The sequence below is a fragment of the Ziziphus jujuba genome, chromosome 5, assembly GCF_031755915.1.
Source record: "Ziziphus jujuba cultivar Dongzao chromosome 5, ASM3175591v1".
Classification (NCBI taxonomy): domain Eukaryota; kingdom Viridiplantae; phylum Streptophyta; class Magnoliopsida; order Rosales; family Rhamnaceae; genus Ziziphus; species Ziziphus jujuba.
The window spans coordinates 7,212,146-7,232,845 of record NC_083383.1 but is presented as its reverse complement, the minus strand read 5'-3'; the positions used below and the strand labels follow the sequence as shown (position 1 = coordinate 7,232,845).

The following is a 20,700-nucleotide window of genomic DNA, read 5'->3' as shown; positions in this document are numbered from 1 at the left end:
GACAGGTGAGATCATCTCCGACTTGAATAAGATCGCCAACCACTTTAGAAAGAATTCAGACTCACGCGCAGTCACAACGCGTGAACCTGAAAACTACTTTTAGTAAAACCTGTGTCATTGGTTGTAGTGAGAGTGTGGGACCCTTTCTCTAATTTGTTGACCTAAAGTCGTCTTCGTTCTTAGTTCTTAACCAAAAAATAAGGAAACAACAACCAACTAAAAAAAATATATATATATACTTTAACTATATAAGTTTTCTAAAAATGTTTATTCCATGTACTTAATTCTAAATATGATTAAATTGAATTTAGATCCTTTGCTTGTTTTTGTTAGATTTTTATATGTGCTTGTTTTTAAATACTATAAATGTATTTCAGCACATATATAAATTAAATTTATTTATCTTTTTAATTTTTTTTTTGTTTTTAAGTTGGAGAATTCTAATTATTCATTATATATGTATCTTTGAGTGTAGCTAAAAGTGTTCATTTTTTTGGAACAATGATTTGAATTCAAAAGGTGCGTATATATGCTAATACATTAAACATTTAGGGCAAAATTTATAGTTTATTATATATAGGATTACCTAGTGTTTGCAACAATTTTTATAATGCTAATAACATATTTAGTGAATTTTTATAAGGAAATATTTCATTTTTACGTTGAAGTTTAGGATAAATACAAAAAGATCCATTAGGTTTAGTGGCAATCTAAATTACCTTTATATCCTTAACAAAATTAAATTATCTTCAAAAGCTTTATTTTTCTTTTTCTTTTTGCAATAATTGATTTGAATACTTCAACGTTTTTTTTAATATATTTTTAATTAAATTTTATTTAAATTATGTGAATTTTTTTTACCTAAAACAAATTATATGATAATTTTAATTAAATAAGCTTTTTTAGATAAGTTATATATTTACAAACATTTACTTAAATATATTAAAAAAGTTATAATATATTTGATAAATTATCACTTAATTAAAAAATGTTTATATTAAAATCACCAAGTAGTTTTTCAAATTGCAAATTTTTTTTATGTAGTTTAAAATAAAATTAGTTATAAATATAGATTAATAAAATTTTTAAATTTTCAAATTAATTTTTACATCAAAAAAATTTAATTTTTTCAGGAAAAAAAAAGGAATAATACATTCAAAAATAATTTAATTTTAGTAAACATATAAAAACAACTTAAATTGCCAAAAAAATAAAATAGAAGATTTATTAGAAATTTAAATGATATTTTTATACTTATCTCAACATTCACAGGGTATAAACAAAATATTCGCTTGTTATAATAATAAACTGATAAAATTATTACATAACCTTAAAATAATATATATTTGTTGTCGCTCAAATTTAGGAGGCCCTGGTATCATGTTATGGATGTGTGCATGAGCGAGCATTATACCAATTAAACAAAGCTTATTTGACACCTACAACAATATTGATTTGATTAAATTTATCCTTAACTGAATTCGAAATTTGTAAATCCGAATGCCCAAATATGTGAATTATTGTAAACTCAAGCCACCCTCTTTTCTGTGTGATTAGCCATTGAATAATCTCCCCAAAAAAAAAAAAAAAAAAAAGAGCTATTGAATATAAGTATCATTTTTTTAATGAAATATCTAAGTATAATTAAATAAAAATATATCATATTTTCTTTTTCTTTTTTTTTTTCAATAAAAATACCATCTCCTTAGAAGACTATTCATGATCTTTCTATATTAAAAAATTTAAGAGAAAAGACATACGATAACCACAACCTTAAGATAGAAGTGAAGTGGTCCAGTCAATTTTTTTCTTACGGAATAAATAATTAAATTTAATACGACTAAAGGAATAATAAAATGGACAAACTCTTTTGTATTTTTTGCCTTTTGTTGTTGCATTAGGCATTACTACATCTGCAAGTAGCATCCAATTATTCATTTCGGACAAAACAAACTTGTCGGTCATCCCTCACCCAAAAAAAAAAAAAAAAAAAAACTTGTGGGTCATCACCACCTAAATATTAAAAAATAATAATAATAATAATAAATCTTAAACTTCTTGAAAATTTTAAAAATAAATAAATAAATGGTAGGTGCACCCTTTCTTTTCTCTTCAATGAGAGCAGATATATGTCCAACTCATATATAATTTTCTTTTATTTCAAATGAAAAAAATATATGATTTTTTTCTTTTTTGACTTCAAGCAAATATATAATTATAACTAGCCGCTTAACAAAATATATTTAGCCATCATATCGATATGACAAAGCTGAGCAGTAATATCTATATATATATATATATATAAGAAAAAGTAGTTTCTATTCCAATTCCTTGAGCGCCCACCAGTCTCCTAAAACCCGCTTAGATCTAAAACAAACGGTTTAACTTGTCAGGCTTTTAATTTTGCGTCCTGAAACAGCACTTCAATTTTGTTGTAATTTTTTTTTTGTTTCTTTAATCTAGGAATGAATTCAGAGCTCCTGACCTCCAATTGGTCTCTTTTTGCTTTCTAAAAACGAATTGGGTTTTTGAATTGCTCAAATCCATAAGTTTTTATTTTTGTATGGGATAAAATATAGACTAATAATAAATGAAAGAGTCATTTGTTAGGAATGCTATTTGGACTACCTCTCCTATTTGGCCAAATGGATTGTATTGTGTTTGGGTAGGAAAGTCTACTAACCTTAATAATAATACTCCATGTTAGATTTAAGCATTAAGATATTTCATATTCCATTCTATTCCAATCAATATTATATTAGTTACATGAAATGATATACAGAGAGACAAATGATTTTATGTTGAATAAATTTTATTAATAAAGTATTCAAATCTATTTGTTCTAATCTAAAAAAATCTATTCTTACCTGTGAATCTATTCCAACCTTGTTAATTTATTCGACCCCACCTTGTACTTCATATCGATATGAGAAAATATTATTATATCCTGACTACTCTAGAGTAGGATATAAACTTTGGATATCAAGTGGTTGAATTAAGGATATTTTTTCTTTTCTAATAACAATAAATCTTGCATATTAAGGAAAAATAATAAATAAGGAAAGAAAAATGCGAAATTAAGAATACTTTTCAATTGAAAGAAATAATATGTTTGTAGTTTAGTCCATTAGGTTTAAGAGATATAATTCAAAAACACTTTATAAAAAACTTATTATACACAACCAGATCAAGATATGAATATAATAATTTACATAAGTATCAACTTGATTATAACCATATTGATTTAAGTTTAAGAGGATTTTTGACGGATACCATATTGGTATCCCATGATTTTTCACATTTTTTATTATGTTACAGATATTCTTTTAATAAAGTTTCTTTAAATCCCTATATCAAATTTGTTATTAACAATTTTTATTCTTATTTTTTAACTTTTTGGTAAAAGTTTAAACCCATAAGTTGAATTACACACAATGAATTATATCACTCTCAAATTCAAATTAACAAAAGTAATGTTGCCTTGCATAGTATAAGAACAACCTCAAAAGCCAAACACAATGTGGTCAATGAAGTTAAAAAACAAAATTTAGCTTGAATATTTCCCTTGTTTTTCCAGCTACACACATAATAATAATAATAATAATAATAATAATAATAATGGGAGAGAAAAGAAAAAATATCTCTTAATTAACATAAATGGGTGATGCATTTTTGTTAAATGAATCACGTGCAGAGAATGTTAGGAATCACAGGGTGAGGAATTATAAACATTATACTATTAATCAATCATATATTAAATTTTATTAAATAATTAAAACTTACGGACAAGTTATAATTCCAATGAAGATCTATATATTCAAAAGGATTTTCTTATAGGGTTTTTCTTTACTTTTACAACAAGCCAATTACAATCATCTTTTATGATTTTTTTTTTAATTGGGAGAAAGGGTGGGCATGGTAGATGGTTTAAAGGTAGGGGGATGTGGCAACTTTTCTGCCTTCAAAGGAACATTAAAAAGATCATCCAAATAAAAAAGGGAACATTAAAAAGGAAAAATAGTTTATTAATTTAAAAGTTTTATAATAGTAAGTTTATTCGGTAAATTTTGCTTTTCAAGGTGGGGGAAAAAAGGAAAAAAAAAAAAAAAAAGAAAATGAAAAAAGGGTAAATTTTGAACTTGTTATAAGGGCAATAGGATCCACTTTGCACTGGCAACCATAACCCTTGTCCCTTTTTTTTTTTTTTTTGTAAAATTTATATATAAATACCTAATTCTTCTCTCTCTTCTGTCCAAGTTTCCAATACATTGAACCCAAATCAGCTTAAGACAATTGATAAATGGGATGGTGTGGAAAGACGTTGCATAAAATCTTTGAACATATCTGCAGAGGTTAATAGAAAAATAGCCATATCTATGCATTGATTGGAGTAGCAAATTGACTTGCCTTATAAACAAATGATGGCCAAGGAATGTATGTAATCACCACATGTATCACCAATAGATTTGTTACAAGTGTGTAAAGTTCATGTTATACATGATCTTTATGCTCCACCACGGTGGCTAATATTTAAATATTCAGTATCTTACAGCTAAAATATGGTGGCAAAATCTATATTTTTGATGCGCCAACACCCAAGATATCAAGATTGTTCAAAACGTGTAGTTTTTAATATATTTGGGTTGATTGGTAAGGAAATATATATATATATATATATATACATGTATGTGTTGAGCTCTTTTCGAGGAAGAATGTACCTCTTCTTCAATGTACTTTTCAAAAATGTACTGGGCATCCATTATGATTTGGAAAGTTTCAAGATACAAGATCTCTGTCAATAAAAACTATATCCAAGCACTAATGACTTTATAATAATACATATGCATAACTATATATTACTTTCGTAACATTGTTTGTTCCAATGGCATATGATGTCCAAAACAAAAGGGTGTGTCTTTTTCACTAATATGATTTTCAGTGATACATTAGTTGTCACTAGGTGGTACCCCATCAATAAATATTTATAAAATATCTAATAAACTTCACTAGGGCAGATAAACGACTGAAAACCTTTTGAAATTGAAGTCCAATCCCATACCATGCAAATCCACATCGATAAAATACAAAACTCTTTTGCTGGAGCATACCGAGTGAGCAGGCGCAAAAACTGCTTGATTATCAACACAGTTTTACCAAATGGGATAGTGTTTGTTTAATCTTGGTAAGAATTGCCAACTTCCCCAGCCAAAAACTTGTGAAACTTTCCATTAATCTCAATCACAGTGCAGCCGGCAGTCTTGACAATGCCTGAATCATTCATCATCTTTCTCCATTTATCTGCTTCTTCGCATTTCCCACAAGATGCATACAAGTTTGAAAACATCATAAATTCCCCGTCACTCAAGCTATCGGCCTTCGTGGAGATTAGCAGCTTCAACACATTCTCGCCGGTGCTGAGATCCCTTTGAATCACGCAAGCGCTAAGCAAAGCACCCAATATAGACTCACCTGGCTCAAATGGCATACTTTTAATTAATTGGAATGCGCTGTCAAGAAGCCTGGCTCTACTTAATAGATCAACCATGCAACCATAATGCTCTATTTTGGGGGTGATCTTAAAGTCCTTCTCCATGGAAGCAAACAGTTGACAGCCCTCCTGCACCAACCCTGCGTGACTGCAGGCACTGAGCAGGCCGATGAAGGTTATATCGTCTGGCATTATGTGGTTCCCTCTCATTTCATCAAAGAGTTTAAGAGCAGCCTGTCCATGACCATGAAGAGCAAGACCTGAAATCATGGCATTCCAACAGTAGATATCCTTAATTTGAGACTTGTAGAACACCTCTAAGGAATTCTGTATGCTTCCACACTTGGCATACATATCTATTAATGCTGTTACTACATGGGGACTACAGACCTGCCCCTGGTTTTTAGCATAACTGTGAATCCTTCTTCCTACTTCAAGTGATCTCAAGTGGGCACAGGCAGATAAAGCACTAGTCACCGTTAAATAATCGGGTTCTACAGATCCTGTCTTCATTTTCTCAAACAGATGTACAGCCTCAGCATAAAGTTGATTCTGTAGATATCCCCTTATCATTGTATTCCACGTTATGACGTTTCTTTTTGGCATTTCCTCAAATAATTTGCGAGCTTCAACCATATTACCAGCATTTGTACAAGCCAAAATCATCGAGTTCCATGAGATGATGTCCTTCATGGGAATTTTATCAAAAATTCTTCTAGCAGATTCTAATCTTTTTGTGCCTGCAAACCCAGATACAATTATATTGAAAGATAAAAGATCCTTAACGGGCATTGAATCAAATAGTTTCATTGCAACATCCATCCGACCACTAGAGGTATGGGCATCTAACATGGAGTTCCAAGCCACTAAATCCTTCACGGGCATTTTCTCAAACAATCTACGAGCATCATCAATGAGCTGAAAGGATGCATACATATCCAGTAAAGCAGTTTGGACATAAACGTGATTACAATACCCAGTTTTTATTGTCTGACCATGGAGGACAAACCCTGTACAAGGATAAGAAGCACTACCCACTGCTTTAAGAAGAACAGGGAATGTATAATTATCAGCACTGAAACCAAGCTCTTGCATCATTATATATGATTGAATTGCCTGCCCAGCATTCCCCTCGAGCACTTGCTTCTTAACCAGTTTGTTCCAACTTGGTTGATCAGGCAAGAGCGAGGGGCAAATGCAGTTGCAGGTGACAAGCGCCATTTCAAAGTAGAAAATCCATTTATCAGATTTTAAGTACTGAGGCTCTGCTATGGAAAAACAGATAATTTTTAGACAAGCTACAAAACATCGCAGGAAAAGAATATGAAGCATATAGAATGAGGATAAAGACAAAAAAAAGCAGGGTATTATCCATCTAGAAAAAAAATTAGGGGCCAGGAACCAGCCAGGTACAAAGTTCTGGTACTTGCTACACATAAGTAATAAAATCTATAGTAACAACAATAGGACTACATTAGACACTACTCATCTTTGACCATTCTTGGTAAAAATTAATCCACCCAAGAAAAATACAAGAAAATTATGTTCCCCGATTAACAAAACTAAATTTAAAAACCCGGAAAATATACAACTCAATAAAATCAATGGCTGTTTTCTCAGTTCACTGCTCAGATATTGTAACATGGGGGAATATTTTTTTTTTTTTTTTTTTTTTTTTAAGGTCAAAATGATGAGAGATAAGAAAAACAAAACTACTGCTCAATCCCCCTGGTACGTACAGCCAAACAGAGAGCTCGCCGTGATGGCTAGAATTGGGCCGCAATTAAGCGAGTAAACTCTCACAAGCCTGAATCTCAATAGCCTGCTTTGTCAACAGTCCTTGACCAGAAGGACTAGCATTAATGCTCCTCATTGCAGCATAAAAAATAACCTTCCTATACATATCGTCTTCTACCTTCTTCAGGACTTCCTTTACAACCACAAAGTCTAGCCCGCCAGCCAATGCCAATTTCCCAAGTACCTCACCAAAGTTATTTGGTGCTTTTGGTAAATCAATGCCAACATCATCCAACATTGACCCATATAGAAGACATCCAGTCCCTATATCTTTAGCGGTAAATACTTTTTTGTCGAGCAAGAACTCTAGAAGCTTTACAATCGGTTCCACACACGGGGGTATTTTTTCCAGGGCAAGAGAAATTGCTTCTTTAACAACCTCAGGATGGTAAGCGGGGGACTTCAGCTCTTCCACACATTGAAGTGCTTCATCAAGAATTCGAACACTGAAATATTCCTCTAAGAGAGAGACAGTTTTTCGATGAAGTGCAGCAGAGCTTGATCCGGTTAAGGGAACTGGTAGTTTTTCAGGGGGAATTGCTGATGGAACTGGGGTTCCAGGCTTGGTGTTCTGAGTAAAAGGTTCAACTTCTGAAACTGACTTAGGTTGGGAAGAAGTAACCCCACCACCCTCACCCTGCAATAAGGCACTTGCTTTTCCAGTTATGACACCACCACTACCTTGAGGTAGAAATTTTGAGTTAATGGAGGGTGTTTTGCCAAGAATAGGAGGCTGAACACGCGCAACAGACTGAACAGAACCCAGAGCATCACTCCTTGGTAAGGAACGGGATCTAGAAACCTCCCAGTTGTCATTATCGAACCCAGGCATTCCTGGCATCCTCCTAGTCCCAGGCATTCCAGGCATAAAACCTCCAGGGCCAGGTCTAGTAACAGGAAAACCTCCACTGCTCAAATTTCCAAGGACCCCAGCTTTATATCCATTTCTCATCATTGCCGTTGCACCTGGACGCAACCCTAGATTCTTTTCAGCCTCTGAATGAATTTCAGTAATGGTCTTTGCTTTCACCTGCCATAACAGAACTAGCAACTGTTAGATACAAAATCCCAACAATAATGTGCCTTATGCATTTTGATAGCCACCCTCAATGTAAAGTTCCCATACACTACAATTGTACTATATTGATGATCCTCATGCTTGCTTCTAAAATCGAAGTATTGTATATTTGTAAAAATTTCCAGAACCAGCCATCTCTAGTTTAGAAATGAATTACGCCAGTTAAATAAAGAAAAGTTCCGATGTTTTTCCATCTCCATCCGTCAGAAAATGGAATAGAAGAACAAATGAGAATGATTTGGTAAATTTGGTTCTTTTGATACACATCTACATTTTAACATCCAGCAAAGCACAACTGTATGCAAATATAGCAGAATAAAAATATAGCTGAATCAAGTAAGAGTTGAAGAATTGACCTCTTCACGTCTAGGGATCCAGTTGTTGGCCCGTAAATCAAGAACATCTCGGACCATGAACCTCAAACGTGGTGCAAGTTGGGGGTTTGTAGTTAGCTCCTTCAACCTACTAAAATAGACATCATTAAATCGACGAGATTTTGGGTTCTCATCTAGCTGCTTACCGATCGTATTGAAAAATTGACATATTGCCTCAACATTCTCCTCAGCAGGACATGTTTTGTCATCCTGTCCTAGAAGCTCCTGAGTTACAGAAGAAAGCAAAGTTAGGCCAGCAATTGAATTGCAGTGAGAAACAGCCAAGAGCAAGTCGGTGAAAGGTAGAATATACCTGGACTATGTGGTGAACAATCTTTTCCGGTACCATCTTCTGCTTCAAAAGTTCCCCAATTAGGCGTATGTTTCCTAATGTTCGCAACTTAACCATTCGTTCTTTGTCTCTCAGTTCCATTTCTTGCTCAGGGGAAGTCATCTGCCTAATTTCTGCCCTTAGGTCGTCGGCACCTTCAAAAGCCTCCTGGCAATTATTCAATAGGATCCGCTTGAAAGTGACAGCTTTACCACCGGACTCCTCAGATGGGAATGGGGGAAGCTTCTCATTAAGATCAAAGCATAAAAGAGAATACATGGGACAAAATGTTGGCTCCAGCACAGCCTTCTCAAATATAATTGAGATAACATCCTGCAACGCAAATGGAGAATTAAGTTAATTAACAATGGAAAGGAACAAAGCACTTCACAGATAAAAGCATTCGGGAAGGTAATGAATAAAAACCTTTAAAATATCTGCAGTTGTAATTCCTGAGTCAATCAGCTGACCCTTGAGGATATCATATTTCTCGGGGGTCAATTTGTTCAGTATGCTGCACAGCAACAGAAAACGAAAAAAAAAATAAAAAAAAATGCTGTGAGATATATCTATAGCGCTGTAAACAGTTCTAGAAAAAGATATTCGCCAAGAAGATCATAACTAAATTGCTTTTTCACGAATATGTTTTAATTGAATCCCATCAGCAAACTATCCAGAGTTCTCCCATGCTTTAATGTTGTAGTGAAACATTTTAACTTATAAATTAGATGACCGATTACCCTTTCACTGTCTTCAAGACACGTTCCTTATCAGAGAGATTCCCTCTTCGTACTGACCATGGAACTTCAGCCTTGACTAGGGCAGGAATAGGTCCTACCTGGTTTACAGAAAAAGTTCATATAATGCCATCTAGAAGTCAAAACGTGCATGTGAAAAAACATAAATGGAGGCAGGAACATGTTTATGTTTGTGAAAGTGCTAATGTCTTATCTGTTGATATTTATTTGAACAAGTGAATTTGAAGCAGAATGATATTATTAACTTTTGAATGAGGAATAAGCAAAAAAGCACCAATATAGCAATACAAAAGCTAAATGTGTTCAGAAACTGCGCATAGCCATTCGATCAATTTGACCAATCTGACCTAAATTATTACCCCTTGGTTACCAGAAATTTGGCCCCTTGCTGGCTGTGAGTCCTGGTGGTTATTTGATTCATACAAATTTGAAAATTCCTTATTGCCTCTAGTTGCTTCCCTGGATTTGTCATCTCCAGCAGAAAGCAGTGCAGATCGCCCCCGCCAATCACGGTTGTCTGGCTCAGAATACCGACCATGAGATTGAGATTGTGGTTGCAGCTGTAAAGAATTTGAAAACTTAATGTTAGAGTCAGTAAATAGATACAAATCTATAGAAAATGGAGACGAATAAAGTGCCTTTTTAAGGAGGGGTGGCACCCTACAGACCCGCCTGGGGCATTAGGCCCCGCTTAACACCGTACATCAATACCCCTATTGTTGAACCCAGTTAGGGAGGACACTCCATGGGTCCAACAGAAAGAAACTACTTCCATAACTGTGCAAGCGGTACCTAGGTTTGGCACCATTGAGCACTTTGGGGTAAATATGTCCACTTCATAGAATTGTGACATGCAAAATTCAGTCAAAACCAACAAAAATCACATTTAACTGCAACAGATTTAAATAAGACACTTGAAATAAACATATAGGCTTATTTCAATTCTAATGTCAAAGTACTAAAAAAGAATATTTATTACTCACATTGCTTTCAGCATGACCCCAAGCTTGATCCTCGCCACCAAACTCAGCTTCTACTTCTTGTTTGATCTTCAAAATCTCCTCGGGGATAGAGACAACCTATGGATGAAGACAGAATCTAATATTAATATAAAAATAGAAAAGGAAAATATGAACTGAAACCAACACTGCCCATACAACCCCTCCCGTCCCACCACCCCAAGCAAAAAAAAAAAAAAAAAACAAAAGAAAACCCAAAAAAAAAATATATATATATATATATACATACATACATACATACACACACATACATATATGCATATGTTTGTTTCTGTGTGGGTGTGTGTATATATATATATATATCTCATAAAATGTATGAAACAGAAGATATTTTTTCTCTTGCTTGATGAGTATTATTTAAGGACAAACATCTCGACCGATTTACATCCAAGAAATGGTCCTAAAACAGGAAGACTTTTGCAAATATAACTATTGCTTAAGAACTTACAAATGCCCTAAAAGATAAAGAAACTTGAATACATCAATTATCTCAGCACAGATCCATTATAAAAATTAAAGGATAAAGCTAAAAGGAACAACAAGCACAACAAGTACCTCCCTAAGCTCGAACAGCTGGTCTCGAGTGTACTGGACATGCTCACGATCTTCAAACCGCAAGTCACCGGTCTACAATGACATTATCAACTGAAATGAGTTAGTGAAAAGTGCAGACACACAACAAATGATCATCATCAACAAATTCTGAAATTGACATGCATGATCAACCATGCATGTAAGGCATTTGACATAATATAAACGTTGAGTTCGTACTCATTAACTTGGTCAAAAATCAGAAGCAAAAAGCAAAGATAGCATCAGATTTTGTTGATTAAGTTGAAGATGTTTGAAAACAAATTAGATAAGAAAAAAAGGGAATCCATACATTGAGCTAGTGCCAAGCTCAAACATGTCCAAAAAGGGACATAATTAAGCTTGAATATGTAAATAATTGGAAGCTTAGATCCTCTTCATCATAAATTTCTGCAGCAAGTGATTTTGTTGTAATGGAAGAATTGGTTTAATGAACAGTTTATGATATTCTCATCATCTTCAAATATTAAAAGCTGATACATGTTTGATTCTGTGGATAGATACTGTCACAAACGACCAAAGTGTTCTATAAAAGGTGTTATTATACAGATATATTAATGTGCCTCAGCAGTCAGTGCATAATGTGGCTTGTTTAGCATTCCCCTTATTCTAAATGTTAACACAGTGTGACATCAATTCTTTACTGGAATGCCCAGTTAAACCCCACATACTACTATATGTCCATATTTACAGCAGTTACACACACTTTGATGCCATGCAATAATTAGGACAGTTAGGAGCAACAAATACCGAATTTGCCACATCTTCTCCAAAAAAATAAAAAAATAAATAAAAAATCGAATATTGATATTAAAGATATATTAATGTTAAAAAGCAGCAAAATTTAAGAAATATAAGTCCAATACTAAAGGGGAGGAAAAACTAAACTTTCTTCATGAAAAACATTCAAGGAATACAAAACTTCCATCAAATTATGGCCAAGCTTACAAACTTAATTCATAAACAAACAGCAGCATTTACTATGAATGAGAATCGGTAGCGCTCGTATGAAGTGCCCGAGTTTTGAACAAAAAATAAAGTCAAAAGAAAAACAAAAACAGCATAAAAAAGCGAATCTCAGAGAAGATCCATAGGAGGAAAATATACATAAAAACAAACAATACAGAAGCCTGAAAGAGTATACAAGTAGTAATACGTGAAGAATAGATAGAGAATCCTAAGGTTTTAGAGCAACCTTAAGAAACGGAGCAAGACCGCTGCTATGAGGGCGTAGAGTGAGAGCATCAGAGGAAGAAGAAGAAGAAGAATCGAAGCGATGACTTAGAAATCTGGTGGTGCGCAGAGCACCGCCACCTCCTGGTCTCAAGCTTATCACTGTCTGATCCGTCTGCATAGTGTTCCACTCCGTCAAATGACAATCGTCTGATTGAAGGTCTAGGAGGAGAGGAGTTCTTGACAAATTGAAATAGGATTCGATATATAATCAGCCCAGCCCTATAGATTCAGACACAGCTCTCTCTCTCTCTCTCTCTCTCTCTGTGCTTCCTGTCTATTACTCTCTCTATCTGTATCTGCGTAACCTCTTCGCAGCAGCTGCAGAGAGATCGAGGAGGTAAAAGAGAAGGCCAAATTGTAAAACAGTAGTCTTCTTATTGCCCTTTTTCTTTTTCCAATAATTTTTAAAATTATTAATTAGGAAAGGAATTATAGAGCAATTGGAAAATAAGGATTAATTGTAAAATTTACTTTCCAAAACCATACCATAAAATGAATTTTCTTATAACTGAAATATTATTTGATTTTTTTTAAGCTAATTTATTTTTATTTTACTTATTTGATCTTTTATTTTATTATTGACAAAATTTTTATATTATTTGAAGGGAATTTATTGCTGTACAATTAAGTGGGCCTCAATTATTTGGGTACACTTTGGGCTGAATGGATCCAGTCCAATTCTCTGAGATTTGGATGAAACAAATAATGAAACTCGGCTTTTTGCATCTGATCACCGGCCATTTCACAATTACTGTTTTATTTTATTTAATTTTGCTAAGGACTAAAATTAAATTCAGAAGATTTTTGGTCTGTCATTGTTAGAAAGTTTTGGAATGACCAGGATCTTCGTACACTACTCCAAAAGATAGTTTGGATCTCGGCCTTTACATAAAAACTTTATTTCATGTGCATTCTTATCCATTTTGTTTCCGGATTGTCAAAGTCGGAGATAAGATAACTTGGCTTTGTTCTAGTACAATTTCCTTACCCTCCACTATTTTATTTTTCTAAATACAAAAACAAAACTACATAGTTTTACTTTATGATATAATATATAGTTTTGGCTCTCGAAACAATCTGCGGATAACCGATAATTTTTTTTTTTGGGGGGTCTTGAACATACATTAAATATAAGTAAAATTGAATTATATGTCGACAGGGCATTTTCTTTTTTAATTTTAATTTTATTTTTAGAAGAGCATTGTTTTGCTGTGAGTTTGAGAGGACAAAGATTGAGACTGCAGGACCACCACGTGTAACCACACCTGCCACTAGAGAGGAGAGACGACCTTGCTTTTTTTCATTGGAAAGCAAAATTCCAAGCTCTATAATGCAAATTTGCAGTAAAAGCTCTGCAACTCCCAAATTTAACAATCAGCCGGAATAATTAAGCAACACGAACACAAATGTCTTCCATGCCTTTCTCTACGACTTTCTCTGCACCTTTATATGCTTCTTTCTGTAACAAGGCTAACCCAAATTCTTCTCCTTTATGGCCGTCCATGGCTACATCAATCAAATCCTCACTTGGGTCCTCCAAATCAATCTTCTTCCGTAACGGGTTCTCTTTACAATCATCAAACCTTCCTGGGGTTTTCTTGAAATCTCGATCTTCTTTTTCTGGTATCTATGCAAGAGCAGCCACGGAGAAGACACTGTATGACTTCAATGTTAAGGTATCTTTTTTTTTCGCTTTGACCGTTAGAGATTTCGGTTTAGTGATTTAGTAAAGTTTTAAACTTTACCCTTACTATTATTTTTTAAGCTGAAATTTGTTATGTATTACTTTTGGTTTCTTAATGTTTGGTGTGTAAGAATTGTTACGAAGTGTTTTGTTTGTATGAAAAGGAACAAGGAATTTAGCTACTAAATTGATAACTCAATTTTGTGTCGTTTTGGTTTTGGCACTGGCTTCATTTGAGAGTGTTGTGTGGAGGAAGGAAAAAATTATCAAGAATTTCACTTGGAATCTAATATTTCTGTCTGAATTTGTACCTTTTGATGTGTTTATGTTTTTGGAGAATCGAAATTGACGCTGAAATCTTTGAATATGCTTTTTAATTATTGGGTTCGTGCATGGTGATTGTCAATATAGGATATTGATGGAAAGGATGTTCCTCTTAGCAAATTCAAGGGAAAGGTTCTTTTGATTGTCAATGTTGCTTCGAAATGGTATTCTATTCACTTCTCATCTTGACAAGCACCGCTTGATACTTATGTTTAGGACTCAACCTTGTCCTCTTTTCATTTTTTTTTTTTTTTTTTAAGATATCAGAATTTAAGTTTATATTTACTATAAGCTTTTTCTTTGAACGTTTGAGATGTTTAACTGAATTTTCTTTGATTCTCAGTGGTTTAACATCTTCAAATTACTCAGAACTATCACATTTGTATGAGAAATACAAAACTCAAGGTAATCTGTCCAGTATGGAAGCGAACAAAGTACAAGACTTAAAGTCAAATTCTCATTTTATATGTTCCTCAAAATTTAGGATTTAAAACTTCGAGCTCAAGACAAACTTGTTTTCCTGCCTTGCTAATAAATCCACCATATGCTATCTTTATGCAATTTTGTTGCAGGATTTGAGATACTAGCTTTCCCCTGCAATCAGTTTGGTGGTCAAGAGCCTGGATCAAACCCAGAAATCAAGCAGTTCGCTTGTTCAAGGTTTAAAGCCGAGTTCCCGATTTTTGATAAGGTATGTTAACTTGTGTACATAACATGTTTAGTTGAGATAAGTTTTTCAAGTATTGAAATATGTCCTACAGGTTGATGTGAATGGACCAAGCACAGCTCCAGTTTATCAGTTCCTAAAATCAAGTGCAGGAGGTTTCTTAGGTGACTTAATCAAGTGGAACTTTGAGAAGTTTTTGGTGGACAAAAATGGTAAAGTTGTTGAGAGGTACCCGCCAACAACGTCTCCTTTCCAAATTGAGGTATGTTTTTCTTTTTTTTCCATTCAGTTTCAAAACTTTAAAAGAGTTTCTTAAAATTTTGTTGCATATCCGAACAAACCAAAAAACAAAAGGGAAGTAGAAGACTATGGAAGTGAAGATTTCACAACGATCTCACTGATGCAAAACCCAAAACAAAAGCTACAATATGAAATATACGCTTAAATTCTAAAAATTCAGAGGTTAACCTGGTTGCATCTTTCATCTATCATAAACTGCCTGTTTCTTATTCACGGCTTTTCTAGAGTCTTGTCTTAGCTATATTAAAAGCTAAGGACACAGGTTTATCAATCAATTAGTATTACCAGAGATTATGAGAAAAGTTTCTGATGCATCAGAGCATTGCAGTAAAACTAGCAAATTAACAAGTTTTGAAAACTGAATAAGATGGTTTTGGCTGAAATTCTATGTTACACTATGTTAATATTACACTTGATGAATTGATTGTTAATCTTCTGTATTCTTTGATGTTACTGGTCATTTGGGTTTTGATAGCTTAGATAGCCAACCATAATGGGGAACAGAAATTTTGTTGGTTTTCAGATTTAAATGTGAAATGAAAGTTCATCCTTTTTCCCAACTTCAAGGTTTAGGATTTGGGTATATGAGAGCTGAAGGTGGAATTAGGTTCAAACTAGAGTAGTAGCAAGCTGGGGCAGGACTAACAACCGTAAAGAGATACATTCCATTTATCAGAGGATGACTTACTGCAGGAACTATTACTTGGAAGTTGAAATCGGACGTTCTCTATAAATGTGGTCTTAGAATCTGGCTGGAAGTATTTTGAACTTCCAAGGTTGTTCTTAACCTTCAATTGGTAGTGGGTGGACAATAACTGATGTACTTTGGATTAGGCAAAGAGAAAAAATAGTAGAACTCTAACGCAAATTGGGTATTCTTTAACTCTTTAGGACCGGTGAGTCGAGGGTTTTTTCTTTTAATTTCTGAAAAGTTAAATATAAATGCCACTACCAAAACCTATATTGGCCCTGAAACTTTGAGACCTCACTTTGTTTGTTATAAATCATAAACGACACTTGTAGTATTTTAAGATAGAAAGACCAACTAGTATGTTTAGCATTGTTGATGATGAATTTGCTTTAAGCAAGTCAGAGATCTTCAAGAGACTAGCATTTGTAAGTGTAAACAAATTGCATCATGTGCATTAATTTATGAAGAAACCGCTGGGGTTTTGCTTTTCTGATTCATTTTTTTACCCCCCTCCAGAAGGATATGCAGAAGCTACTTGCAGCATGAACAACACAGTTTCTGTGGTTGGGAAGGTGAATGTAGTGAATGCATGTAAATTTCTGGATAAAGAGTTATGATATATATTTGTCAATATGGCACAGTGGTAGAAGTTTTTCCCACTTTGTTACGTCTGATGCATATTTTTGTTTCACTACAGTTTATCAAATAGAAGTATTACTTTCCAATAAAATTGTAATTTAACAAATAGTATCAATTTTTTTTTTTTTAATGTATTTCGATTTATTTTGGAGAAGTTCTTTTTGCATTGCAAAAAGAAGTTTATACTGTTTCATAAAATATTTAAATGATCTAAATACCCATAATTAACTTCATTTTTTATAGTTTTAATTTAAAAATTTTAATTATAAAAGTTTTCCTTTAGCAATCAGACTCGGAGCTGCTTGGACTATCCTCCGCTGCTGAGTCTAGCCTTATCCAACCCATCTGTCTCGTTCCTTCTCAGTCACATCTTATACGCTGTGTCTTGGGATTCTTGATCCATACATTCTAATATTTTTCAATTTTTCTTTCAAAGGGAACAGCGTAACGACTTGCCGAAACAAACATTTTTTTTTTTTTTTGGGTAAATAAACAAACACTTTGTTTGTGATTCGGGATGCCCAAGGCATGCCAGAAATAGGAATAAAATAGGAGAACATTTAAATCCGGTGAGGTCATGCTGGTCATTGGCTTTCTTTTTTTTCTTTTTTTTTTTTTTTTTAAGAAGAAAAAATAATATAAAATGGAGAGCATTGAATAAGGGTCGGGCTGAACACGGATTGGGTTGGGTGGAAAAATAATAACCGATCTCAATCAGGTCGGATTGATTAAGCTTGTTGTACTCGATTCAACCCAACTCTACCCAATAGTTCATAGAATCCAATCCAATCCAATAATAGTAGGGTAGGATTGGATGATCGAGCTGAGCTTTTAAGTCGGGTGTAAATCCACATATGAATTTTGATCATTTTTCAACAAATATTCAAACAAATAGGTCCGACTCTTAATTTTGGCCTTTTCAGTTTATGAAAAAATCAAATTACTATGGCATTAACTAGATTGAAGCTACATGTTACGACTTTTTTTGTCATATCCAAATATAATATAGAGCAATTGTAGAGAGAGGGTTAAAAAAAAAAAAATGCTTTTCTTATAAATTTCGGAATTAAAAAAAAAATTGTGTGGCCAGTTTAATGTTTCAAGCAAGACCTTAAAAAAGCATTCTACATATTTTTATTTATTTTTTTAAATCCTGCATTTTTTTTAAGATCGAAGAAGAGATATATTGTATTTTTTTTTTCTTTTTAACGATTGAATATTGAAATAGAAAAACCAAACCAGGGTTCTTTTACTCACTCAAGAACAAAGAAAAGTTAACAAAAGAAGAAAAGAAGTAGTGAAACTGAAAGGGCTTTCTGATGAGCAGTGAAGTAAACTCAAGTTCTGACTCAGATTCTTGGTGTTACAGAGACCACTTGTAGCTTGTGGTGGTGATAGAAACAAGTAGTGCAATTGGTCGGCGATGGGATTCAAAAGCTAGAAGAATAGTTGGGGGTGAAAAGTAATTGCTGAGAGTGGAGACGAGAGGTTGGAGGCTGAGAAAAGAAGAGCAAAACCAATTTTAGGGCAAAATGGATTGAGACTTTTTTTTTTTTTAATTTGAGGTTATTTTATTTGTTTTGTACTAATGGATAGATGAAAAATTATATTCTTTTTAATTAGTAACAATATATGGGTCAGGTTCGGTTATACCAAAGTTTTTAATATATAACCCGATACTCAACTTGATGAAGTCGGGTTGGAAAAAAGCCAACCGACATCCATTCCCGCCTAGATGGTATCGGTTTCACTTATTACTGGGTCGGATCGGTTGAATTTGGTAGGTTGGCGTTTAATGAACAGCCATAAATAAGGGTACTATAAAAATTTGAAAATTATATGAGCATTAAATAGGCTTTTCCACATGTTATGCTTTTATTTATTTTTATGGTACAACTTGGGTAGGTACTTATTGAGCCTCTATTACCCTGTACAGGGTCTAGCTTTTCAATCGCAAAAATATTTTTATATTATTATGTATACATATATATGTCACACGCACACGCAGACTAAAACACGTTTTACTTGGAATATGCTGTATACATCTATGTTACGCGTGACTGAGAGGAGTTGGTCCCTATTTTTTATTATTATGAGTTGGACCTTAATATCTATATAAAATAATAAGTAACGTAGTTTCGTCTTGCTGACAAAAATAAATCAGTTTTGTTTTGCAACAACTTTGCCCTAAATGATAAATACATTGATTAATTAATATTGTGGTATCTACGTATCTTGTTCTTGTTATGGTCGGCTAGGACTTGTTTCCGGAAATAAGTTGATGACATTCATGTTACTACGCCTAAAATAACAGCAGGCCAAAATATATATATATATATATATATATAGTGGATATGGGGACACCGCGATCTTCCTTTGAAATTCAACCAGTGGTGTAATGTGGTTCGGTGGGAGTTCAGCAATCCAATCCCATTCATCAGGAGGCATGAGTTTCTTTGGCAATAAGGGCACACCGCTTTCGCAACCAAGTTAGAGGCGGATAAAGAGGTATTGTTGATATATAGGAATTGTATAAACGGGTATATGAAGAGTACTTGGCTGTTCCTGTTGTAATGGGCCACAAGAGTGAGTTGGAGAAGTTTGCTGGTGGACTTTAAACAACAAGTGTCCAGGCGTTTATTCTGAATAGCGGCCGTGGCATTCACGCTGCGACTTCACATTGCCTGGGTCAGAATTTCGAAAGAATGTTCGAGATTGATTTTGAGAATGAAAGAGGAGAGAAAACCATGGTGTGGCAGAAGTCATGGACCTATAGCACTCGAACCACCGGAGTCATGATGATGGTTCATGGGGATGATAGTGGCTTGGTTCTGCCACCTAAAGTAGCTGCTGTCCAAGTTGTCACATCCCATGCAAAGATGCTGATGCTCAAGCAATTTTTGATGCCTGTGCTACCACTGTGAAGGTGTTGAATGAAGCAGGTATTCGTGCCGAGGCTGATTTTAGGGACAACTACTCTCCTGGTTGGAAGTACGCGCATTAGGAGATGAAAGGTGTTCCTCTGAGGATCGAAATTGGATCCAAGGAATTGGCTCATGGACACGATAAGTGTTGTTCACCGTGACAATTCGGAAAGAGCAGAAATACCAATGGCAAACTTGGTTGAGAAAGTAAGGGAAAAGCTGGTCACCATTCAAAAGAGCCTGTATGATGCTGCCGAACAAAAGCGAGATGCTTGCATTCAGACTGTTAGGACTTGGGATGAATTTATTGAAGCACTTGGCCAGAGGAAGCTGATCTTTGCTCCTTGGTGTGATGAGGAGGAGCTCGAGGAGGATGTGAAAGCAAGGGCAAAGGGAGAGATGGGAGCATGTAAGACTCTGATCTGTACACCATTTGAGCAGCCAGAACTTCCCAAAGGTACATCTGGGAAACCAGCAAAGAAGTGGACCTATTGGGGCAGGAGTTATTAGAGACCTCAACCTGAACTGAAGCATGGTAGAATGTGGGGTCGTGCACTTGGAGCTGTGGGGAAAATCCCAATTTTCACAATCTAATTAATTAATATCTTGCTTTATTTGAGTCAGAACACATTATAGTATTTGTTTATATATAATTTTTTTTTTTTTAAGCATTGAAATATCTAAATTTTTTAGTCGCTCTTATATAAGAATAATATTTATTTAAAAGCATGTGGAGTTGTATTCCATACATATTTTAGATGGTGTTGATAATTGTACCAAACTAATAGAAAAATGATAA

At 34.1% G+C, this 20,700-nt stretch overlaps 4 protein-coding genes across 4 annotated transcripts; 2 read left to right on the top strand and 2 right to left on the bottom strand.

The window, feature by feature from the left end:
* Window positions 1–4,731: 4,731 nt before the first annotated feature.
* LOC107419743 (pentatricopeptide repeat-containing protein At3g29230-like) lies at window positions 4,732–6,925 on the bottom strand. Its single transcript, XM_016028534.4, has one exon. The coding sequence runs from the start codon at window positions 6,923–6,925 to the stop codon at window positions 5,174–5,176; it is 1,752 nt and encodes a 583-aa protein (XP_015884020.4). The 3' UTR covers window positions 4,732–5,173.
* LOC107409900 (eukaryotic translation initiation factor) lies at window positions 6,833–13,056 on the bottom strand. Its single transcript, XM_048476382.2, has 9 exons — window positions 12,632–13,056; window positions 11,401–11,472; window positions 10,810–10,905; window positions 10,186–10,386; window positions 9,809–9,906; window positions 9,495–9,582; window positions 9,051–9,401; window positions 8,720–8,962; window positions 6,833–8,315 (listed from the first exon to the last, which is right to left on the bottom strand). The coding sequence occupies exons 1-9, from the start codon at window positions 12,788–12,790 to the stop codon at window positions 7,272–7,274; spliced, it is 2,352 nt and encodes a 783-aa protein (XP_048332339.2). The 5' UTR covers window positions 12,791–13,056; the 3' UTR covers window positions 6,833–7,271.
* A 761-nt stretch (window positions 13,057–13,817) lies between these two features.
* LOC107407004 (phospholipid hydroperoxide glutathione peroxidase 1, chloroplastic) lies at window positions 13,818–17,131 on the top strand. Its single transcript, XM_016014220.4, has 6 exons — window positions 13,818–14,348; window positions 14,768–14,844; window positions 15,024–15,085; window positions 15,253–15,371; window positions 15,442–15,609; window positions 16,855–17,131. Exons 1-6 carry the CDS (start codon window positions 14,079–14,081, stop codon window positions 16,882–16,884), a joined length of 726 nt encoding a protein of 241 aa, XP_015869706.2. The 5' UTR covers window positions 13,818–14,078; the 3' UTR covers window positions 16,885–17,131.
* A 136-nt stretch (window positions 17,132–17,267) lies between these two features.
* Window positions 17,268–20,630, top strand: LOC107407006 (proline--tRNA ligase, cytoplasmic). The gene is given in 3 exon segments (XM_048476383.2): window positions 17,268–19,836; window positions 19,839–20,035; window positions 20,037–20,630. Coding segments are annotated over 3 exon segments (726 nt in total). The 5' UTR covers window positions 17,268–19,682; the 3' UTR covers window positions 20,412–20,630.
* The last annotated feature ends 70 nt before the right edge of the window (window positions 20,631–20,700 follow it).

What these genes read in the sequence shown, in the direction of transcription:
- LOC107419743 (XM_016028534.4), bottom strand. Translation starts at nt 6,925, where the DNA reads ATGTGTAGCAAGTACCAGAACTTTGTACCTGGCTGGTTCCTGGCCCCT.
- LOC107409900 (XM_048476382.2), bottom strand. Translation starts at nt 12,790, where the DNA reads ATGCAGACGGATCAGACAGTGATAAGCTTGAGACCAGGAGGTGGCGGT. An exon ending in GGGGTCATGCTGAAAGCAAT is followed by an intron (nt 10,387 to 10,809) that starts GTGAGTAATAAA and finishes AATTCTTTACAG; the next exon opens with CTGCAACCACAATCTCAATC. An exon ending in CAACTGCAGATATTTTAAAG is followed by an intron (nt 9,402 to 9,494) that starts GTTTTTATTCAT and finishes TTTGCGTTGCAG; the next exon opens with GATGTTATCTCAATTATATT.
- LOC107407004 (XM_016014220.4), top strand. Translation starts at nt 14,079, where the DNA reads ATGTCTTCCATGCCTTTCTCTACGACTTTCTCTGCACCTTTATATGCT. An exon ending in TGTATGACTTCAATGTTAAG is followed by an intron (nt 14,349 to 14,767) that starts GTATCTTTTTTT and finishes TTGTCAATATAG; the next exon opens with GATATTGATGGAAAGGATGT. An exon ending in CGTCTCCTTTCCAAATTGAG is followed by an intron (nt 15,610 to 16,854) that starts GTATGTTTTTCT and finishes ACCCCCCTCCAG; the next exon opens with AAGGATATGCAGAAGCTACT.